This window comes from Centruroides sculpturatus, unplaced genomic scaffold (assembly GCF_000671375.1).
Source record: "Centruroides sculpturatus isolate CEXI.00-Female unplaced genomic scaffold, Cexi_2.0 scaffold351, whole genome shotgun sequence".
NCBI lineage: Eukaryota > Metazoa > Arthropoda > Arachnida > Scorpiones > Buthidae > Centruroides > Centruroides sculpturatus.
Genome location: NW_019384531.1, coordinates 383,608 through 393,054, shown reverse-complemented (window position 1 = coordinate 393,054; position 9,447 = coordinate 383,608). Strand labels below are relative to the sequence as shown.

Here is a 9,447-nt window from a genome sequence, read left to right as displayed (position 1 = left end):
CTGAGTGAACCAAGAGACAGCGGAGGGATATAGGAAACGTAACAAAGTGGCAAAATAAAGTTTAAAAAACATAAAATTCTATATAAAAAATTATAAAATTTGTATTAAAATTAATGATTAAACACTTTATTTTAAGGATTTGATGCGGTTATTAAGATTTGGTAGGTGAAAAACTAGAAAATTCCCAAAGCCCTTAAGGTGCTCAAGTACTATGAAGTGTTTTATAATGTTGTACCTCCTAATGGTTGGTATGTCGGTCACGTGGTTGTAACTTTGGAAAGTTCTTCCCGCCATAATAAAGCTTTTACATCTTGTTTACTTTTAAAATTAAGCAATTTTTATTTAATTCAATAGTATATTTATCATAATATAATCTCGTTTTGCACTTTAATTAATAAAAAGTTACATTTAAAAGTCATTCATGAAATTTTACATTTAATTAAAATAAAATCAATATATTATTATTTTCCGCTTATCATTTCAGGAAATTAAACAAATATAAATACGTTTTTCCCCTAAAATTCGATAAGGAAATTTAACTCAGTTATACTTTTTTTTAACAGAAAATTTTCCTCTTTTCAAAATTTAATATGCATTTTTCTAGAAATAAAGTGTTACGAATTATGTAAACTTTGAATTAAAATATAAAGTAATATACTTATGTTTAATTTCAAAATATTAAACATTTTTTAATAATAAAAAAGAAAATAAATCTAGAATATAATAAAGGAATTTTATTACTCTTAATTAAATTTTAGAAAAATATGTCATTTTTTACTTTGATATTTTATAAAATAAATTCCTCTTATTTTTATAACTCAACAAATGAATCTATTTTTTATAATTTTTTAAAATAAAATTATATCTTTTTATAAGAAGAAATTTACTTATTAAGTCATAACATTAAAAGAAAAACATTCTAAAAATTTGAAATGTTTATTTATTTATTAAAGAATTATTTATGTTATAATTTTTATAATAAAATTCTATGTTTACACTTAAAAGTTCATTTAATTGATCAAATTAAGAAGAATTTCCTTTTATTTATTTATTTATTTTGTGGTTTAATAAATCACTCTTCTTTTTATAAATATATACAATTTGTGTATATAAAAATACACAATAATTTTATAATAAAATCTTATCTAAACTTGATCATTTTAGGTTTTTTTAACAAAAGAAAAAACTACCAAAGAAGTGCTTGCCTCTCCCTTACTCTAACTTTAAAAGATTGAAAGTCCAATTCCCCTTCTTCCATTATATAAATCAGTGAAGCATTCTAGCGATTCGCAGTTTGCTAAATCTATTAGATATTTATTCAATCTTATCTTTAAATAATGCAATTTTTTTCTCTTCTTCCTTTACATCATCATAAAAGTGTTTGTTCACTTATAAACTGCTTAACCCATTAAAGTACTTCAAAGAATTCTGAGAAAGATAAGGAAGATAAAATTCATTCTTTTATAATGAGTTTACGTATGAATTAAAAAAAAATAAATATTTTGATTTTTTTACAGTATTTGAATCATCCCATAATCATGGTTAATTTCACTATCGTCCAAGGCCATTTGGGAAGAGATTGGAACTTGACCAACAATGTCGATTCGGTGGGCAGTGGAAACGACCTTGATTCTTAGAAGAGTTGTATAAAGATTATCACTCTTAGTTTCTCTCAACCTTGACATCTTCCTATTTTTATAAATTTTAACATATACACCCTTTGTTTTATTTACTAAATATTGTATTAATTATCATAAATCATTATCAATTTCGTCAAACTTCAGCTCAAACAAAATTTTATTTTAGCTAAAATTTTGGCCTTTTTTTTCTTTAGAGGATGGAGAAAAAAGTAAACTCTTAGTTAAACTCAATTTTTAGAGGTTAGTTTTGCTGAAGTGATGCTAAAATTTTAACCTTTTTTCCCCTAAAATAAAGGCAAATTTTTATTGCTTCTTCATTGAAATTAAACTCCGATTAGAAATAAATAAATAAATAAAAATTTTTAAACTCAAATACTGAAAACTTGATTAATTCTAAGAAATTAGAAAGAGGAAATTTTTTTATAATTTATAATTACAGTAATTTTAAATTTTTCATTTGGTAAAGAATGACTTAAAGAGCTGAAAATATTTTAATGCATATTAACACTTTCCTTTAAGGATAAAATAATAAAAACAATAATAATAACAAATAACAAATTAGCATTTAAATAGATTTATTTTTCGAAAGACTCAATCAAAATATCAAGTTTTACCAGTTAATCACAAAATTAAAATACTTTTAACTATATTTGTAACCGCCTTCTGGTGTATATTATACCATTTATCCTTACACAGTATTAAATTGCTTGATATGGAGTTAATCAAAATATCTCAATTCTTTAGACAGGAAGTTAAAGGTGAGAGACAAAATCCTTAAGGGATTGAAATCTCGTTCCATTTTGCCTGAAGCGTTACAAGTTCGAGTTGGCATGCGACCTTGAAAAAGCTCACCTATAGCTAGTGTGGTCTCATTCTTATTACACTTCTTCGTTTACCGAGAATACTTCGCTTAATAATTTAATTAATTATTTATCTTCAAAATTAACTTATTAACAAATGCTTTCATCTGTAACAATATAACGGGCACGTAGCAAATTATACGTGTATAATTTTCCTGTGTGTCAGTTTACATAATTTCCGTAAAACTATGAAAAGAATTAAGTTGTGCTAAAGGCAAAATCAACTTTCTGCTACTTATAAAAATATTTTAAAAGCGAAACAAGAAGAAAAACTCCTGTTTTAAGAGGTTAGGTCACTGACTGATTCCTATTACTTTTATTGATACTTGTACCACGCACTTCCCTATGAATGTACCATTGAAACTTTGGTCGTTACGAAGCATCTGCTATCTCCTGTGGTATCATTATATGTATAAATAAATGGAAAATAATAGTAATTTTGAGAAAATATACTTGATTTACAAGAAATTTTTGCTGTAAATTTACGTAAAATACAATAATGGACACTCAACTTATTCACATGAATATTCATAGTTAACTGTAAACTTAACAGTTTAATTATTTCACTGTAAAATTATTAATGATTACACGTTATAAAATATTGTATTAAATTTTTAGCTTTGAACAAAAATTTAGTTATAAATGAAAAAGTAATTTATTCAATAACAGGTAATTTGTTATTTTCTGTGTACGGAATTCTTTGGTTCATTATCAGTGGCACGCGTACTATACTTTGCAAATCCAATGACAACCGGTAACAATGGAAATATTTATCTTCATTATCGAATATTGATGTTTAGTGGTAAACGTCTTAAGTGTGATGATGACAAGAAACTGCTTTCTGCTGAAGCAATTGGTTATCATTCATCGGAATTACAGCTTTCTATCTACAAAAAATTATTATTAATATTGATATGAGGTTATCAACATCTGATAATTGATCTAATAATTGTTTTAAGAAATTTTTTAATTTTTTAGTATATTATGAATTGTTATATACTACAGATAAGTATATGCATAAAGAAAAATTGATGAAAATACATAAAATGAAAAAAAAAAAACACCCCAAGATTTTGATATGTAGCCCAACTATTCTTCAGTGAAACCCCATACCTTTAATATCATAGAATAATATTTGCAAATTATTTCGGGCAGTTTATAAAAAGTTAATAATGGATTAAAAATTAAATGTTTAAATAATTCTTTTAAACAGAAATAAAATTAAATATCTTATTAAAGTGCTTATCTTTCTCTGCTCCTAAGTATTTTAACTTAAGTATCTTACGAGAAATTTTAATACATGTATATTAATTTTAATATGACCTAATCCATTTTTTTAATTACAAAGTGTTAATTTGAATGTTATGATGCGGGCTGCATTACAATCATTGACGTCCATTAAGTGGCGACATCTGTTGTCTAGTGTTACAATTAAGAAATTTTCTGAAATTTAACTCTAAAAAATAATTGTAAAAATTATAATTGTTTATTGAAACGTAATTATTAATAACTTTTAATATATACTTTGTTCAAATAAAATAAGAATTATTATTATTACTATTATAAATTAATTTATATTTCTCAAGATTCCTGATCATGTTTTTCATCACTTTTTTACTAATAATCAATATTCATGCTTAATAACATTATTTTTTTTAATTATTTTTATTTTATATGAACTTTATCAACTTTTTCATCGACATTATCAATGCTTTCTAAATTATAAAATAGTGTAAGTTATTTATACAATGTATAGAGCATATTTCTTAAACATGAGGACTAATTAAAACTATATAATTTGAATATAAAATATTTTTATATAAATATAATTCATATATTAAATGCATTCCTACACATTAAATGTTTTTTATGCCTATAATTAGTGTAATTTCTAATTCTAAAATGTTTACACTTGCTTTTTATAAATGGTTTTGATTTCTTATATTAATTTTCACTTACATTATTAATCTGTAGAATATTTAGGGTATGACAAAACATCTCTATTAATAAATTATATATAGACTTATATATTTACATCAAAGCTTCAATCATATAGGCCTATATTTATATTTTTAATATAACTTTAAATATATTATTGAAATTCTTTCCTAGTGTATTTGCTTTTTTTTATTACTTATTTTTAAAAACATTTTTTGGAATGTCTTCATATATTTTGATTTGAGTTCAATGTATGTCTTGTCTATTTGGATTCAACTTCTTGGATTTGGTTTGAGATTTCTTGTTCATTTGTCAGAATTGTTTAAAAACTGTTTCAAAATCAGTCTTATATTTAAAAAAAAAAGCTATTTAAGTTTGAATATTTAATATACTGATTAGATTTAACAATATATCTATTGTTCTTCAAGAAAAACCTCATTTGAAAAAACAGAAAGGCAAACATATAACATGATCTAATACAAATATTCATTACTAAACCAAATTCAATATGCAATTAATTTATTCTTTAAACTGTATACTAAGACATTTAAAAATATTTTAAATAAATGCTTTATATCTTTGAATGTGTTTAATTAATTAGTATTGGGAAACATTTACTTGTAAAAACACTTTCATTTTACAATTGCAACCAAAAACTATTTCTAATTTTAACAACAGAAAAATTGTTTAGATTATTCTAACTTAAGAGAAAATATTTTACATGAACAGAAATAGCTTTTAGCATTTTTAACCTAATTTTCTGTTCTATTTAAAATTAAAATTATCTCCTGGAAGACAATCAATTTTACACACACTAAAAAACATTACATTTTATGCATAAAAATAAATAATAGTCTATTTACACAGTAGAGTAACATGTACAGTGTACACTTTTCTAAGTATAAACAATTTTAAACCAATTATGCTTTCATATTCTAAATATAAATGACACAGTATCCATCTACAGTCTATTTAGAATTACAGAAAGCATTTTGAATATTAATTAGAAGTGTGGCATACACACTTTTCCTGCAAACAACTCTGAAATGACAGTAATCCACAGAGCTAAAACAAAGAATATATACGAGAGTCCAACTTGATGACTGCTTGGTAATTGATAAGGTTCTCCTCCAATCTCTTCCATGGTAAAACCCATAGGAAAAATAACTGCAGCTAAACAGAAGAGAACCATGGCAGAAAATCCAACCCATCTAGCATAAGATACAACGTAGATATTCCATTGAGAAATTACCAAGAGCACAATAGTTATAGTTACACATAAACATCCAATTATAATACATATCAAAGTCAGCATCCATTCCGGCTGCAAATTAGGTGCATAACATAACTGTGTTCGTCCGTAAATTGTCATACACGTCTGTATTAGTCCTAAACGTGTATCACCACCGACGTCAGATACGATCCAGTCGGGAAGGATCAAGCTGGCAACGGCAAACATGTCAGCGGTTAAAAATAATGCTCCTGAAATAACGGTTAACTTATCCATTGTACCTAAAATCACTTCGACTAGATTATATAAACAAGTTCCTTTACAAATTTCACCAAATGACAAATGTCATTCTCGAGTTTAACAAGCTGACGCGCAACCCGCCATCTTGAAAAATTTTAACATAAGATGGCGCTTTTAAGAAATATTAAACAATTTTTAAGTAAATGTACAAACATATATTTATTATTTTGAAAATTATCATGATAAATATTTCAATTTTATTTAATTTTACTATAAAATATTTATTAAATATAAAATATATAAAAACTATCGATTTATTTTATTTTGTTTTATTACTTAATTTAACTTACTTCAAAATTAAACTTATGAAAAATATTTGAGGTCCTTTTCGAAATTATTTCAGTTAGACGCAAAATTACATTTACTTGTATAAAAAAAATCAGTAATTTTTTTAACTTGAAAGTTGTACACTTAAAGCGTTTTTGAATCGAAAATAAGGCCTTAAGTATTTGCACTAAGTATAAACCGTTTACCCTTAAAATAAACTTTTATTCTCGAAAAATACAGTAATCAGTTATTATACTTAAAATTAAAATTAAATTAGATAATGGTATATTTCGACGGCTCATGACCGAGAGGTTAAGGTGTCTCTTTTGCTTATCTGGGAGACACGGGGTCGAACCTGGACAAATCGAAAAACCTAATTAGGGCTGTGGAGTCGGAGTTTTGGTGTTTTAGCCGGAGTCGGAGTCGGAGTCGGAGTTGGAGTCGGTAGATTTTTACGCGACTCCACAGCCCTGAACCTAATGAATTTTTTGTGGTCCGTCCCGAATATGTCAGGTCCAATCTCTCACCACCCATCGTGGGCCAACCGAACCTATAATGGGCTTTCTAAAACGATCCTCTTAGTGTCCCCAGGGAAGAAAGAGTATTTAAAAAAAATGGTATGCATTTGTAAGATTTTAAATTATCTGTAAGCAAATTTCTTTTTAGAAATTACATAAATTTTTCTGTGTTATTTACAGTTGTGAAATAATATAGTTTGTTGTAATTTTTCAGCTAAACTAATTGTAGCCTATATGGAGTTGTTCTGTTTGTATAGCCATAAGCTTACGGCTTGAAATATACATATTAAGTGTATTATTTTATTACTTTTATAGTAAATTGACATAATATAATTTTTCTGCTTTTGAATACAGTCTGAAGAGGATGATTATGCCGAAACGTGTAACTTCTATTTTAAAAGCAAATTATAAAGGTATTCTTAAAAAATGAATTCTCTGCCTACGATATTATACACCACGAATTTGTAAATAGGATATTATGTGATATACAGTAATCATACCGTATATTTTAATTAGGCCTATGTATGTGATAGTTATCGTCTTCAATATGAATATAGAAATTAAATAAAAATCTTTAAAATTAGAACCTGTAAAATCAAAACATTTTAACAATTTTATGTAGATACAGCTTTTCATTTTCAAAAATTAACATAAAATTAAAACCTACAGATTCTGAATTCAGACATTTAGAACATTAAAAAAGCAATTAATTACTGTATTTAAAATGTATAAAAATGAAATACGAAAAATGTTAAACAAAAAGTTTTAATTTGAAACCGGAACGATAATTCTTCTTAGTGTGATGTAGTGCATACGAATTTTCCGCTTCCTCGATAACAGTTACAAGAAAAATAAAAACATTTCGTGAAAGTATTAACAATAGTTTGCATGTGATTAATAAATTTCCAAACAAAATATTGCAGCAACCAAAGCAATATCTAAAGATTTATTACTTTGTAGAATGTATTTTGGGATTTTTACTCATATTATTACTACAAAAGTTAATATAGGCTAAATATATATATTTGAGTAGTATTAATTGTTTTCCACGTAAAATATGTTCATGTTTTAATTGTGTCTAATATTGTAAATTAAGATGTTACATTCAAAATATAAATCTGAATATGTAATATCCAAACATGTAGAATTAAAGAGAAATGTGTTTGATTTTTGGTTTTTAAATCCAAATGATATGAACAGGTATACGTTGGAAGGTGGTCGCTTCGCCACCTTCCAACGTATACCTGTTTTTGTGAAGATTTAAAGTAACTGGGCTATTTGATCTTATATTGTAGCCTAATATGACTTTGATCTTTGACAGTAAATCATCCCACTGTCTTCGTAATGTTTTGTGAATCTTCATAAAGATATTATCGAATCATTAGAACTTTCATTAAGATTTATTTAAAATTATTTAAAAGATATAAAAGGACAAGACGATACTAATTATTTTTTAAAGAGTTATTTTGATTATGTATTATTTTACAGGCTTTATAACAGTTAAAGACTTACAATATAAAAATTCTTAAATATATTTTAAAAAAATTAAAAACACGAATTTACGAGAAAATAGCAACTTTTTTCAATATGAAAATCATTAATTTCACATATATTTGAATATATTTAAATTTTTATTTTTAAGATTATAACATTACTGCTGTAATGCTGTGAAATATAATTATCATTGGTCATATTAACGGAATATACTATTAAATTAAGTAAATATTTGTAGGAGTGTTATTGAATCATTAAAATTACTTATTAAGTTAAAAGCACAATTCCTAACGTGTAAAATGTTTTAATGGTTGCTTTTAATCATGAGACATTGCTTATATTAATTAATGAAATTGCTATCTCTGCAATGAAATATCTATATAATTTATAATTATATTTATTTTATGTATTTAAAATTAGATTTACGTGATTAAAAATTTTTTTAAAGTATAAATTATATTTTTGAATCAAAAATTTAGATAAAGTTCACTACAAATCAGTAAATAAATGACGTTAAAGTGCATTTTGCTAAGTATTAAAAATGTTTTTCATCATTAATAAAGCAGTTTTTGAAGTAGAAAAATAATTGTTTTTATACAAGTGATATTGTATTTTATATAATTTTTTAAATAATTTTAAATGAATGAGTTTGAACAATTTTTATTTTTTTTTAATCATTAAGTTTAATAGATTTTAAATTAATATGATTCATAATACTTTATTAATGGATTTAATAGAGTATTATAAATCATTAAATATATCGAAATAGAAAAATTTCTATATTTTATAATTACATTTTAAAGATTTCTTTTTATTGTAAAAAATTTTAGCAGAAATTTTACTCCTGTAACAAACAATGTTACAATTTTTATCAATAAATAATTTATTTTTTGTATTGAAATGTTAGTTATGATTCATAGGATATACTGGTAAATATGATCAGACCTAAAAGGTATGAAATGAGACTTGAATCAATCACAAATGTGCAGCCACATCTCTTTCTGAAAATCTATATAAATAAAAACAGATTTTTCTCCAATTATCAAAAAAAGTTTACTTTATATCATTTTTATAGTATTATTATTTTTTTCTTTTTTACATAAAACAGATGTTATCTTTAGAGCCTCTTTGTATCTAGGGCTCCTTGCCAAATGATCTTGCTGATCCTAGATTAATATGTGATGCACATGGAATTTTAT

General features: G+C 24.7%; 1 protein-coding gene across 1 annotated transcript; it reads right to left on the bottom strand.

The window, feature by feature from the left end:
- Positions 1–5,262: 5,262 nt before the first annotated feature.
- On the bottom strand, positions 5,263–6,052 carry LOC111623026 (uncharacterized protein C16orf52 homolog). Its single transcript, XM_023365506.1, has one exon. The coding sequence runs from the start codon at positions 5,943–5,945 to the stop codon at positions 5,442–5,444; it is 504 nt and encodes a 167-aa protein (XP_023221274.1). The 5' UTR covers positions 5,946–6,052; the 3' UTR covers positions 5,263–5,441.
- Between the last annotated feature and the right edge of the window lie 3,395 nt (positions 6,053–9,447).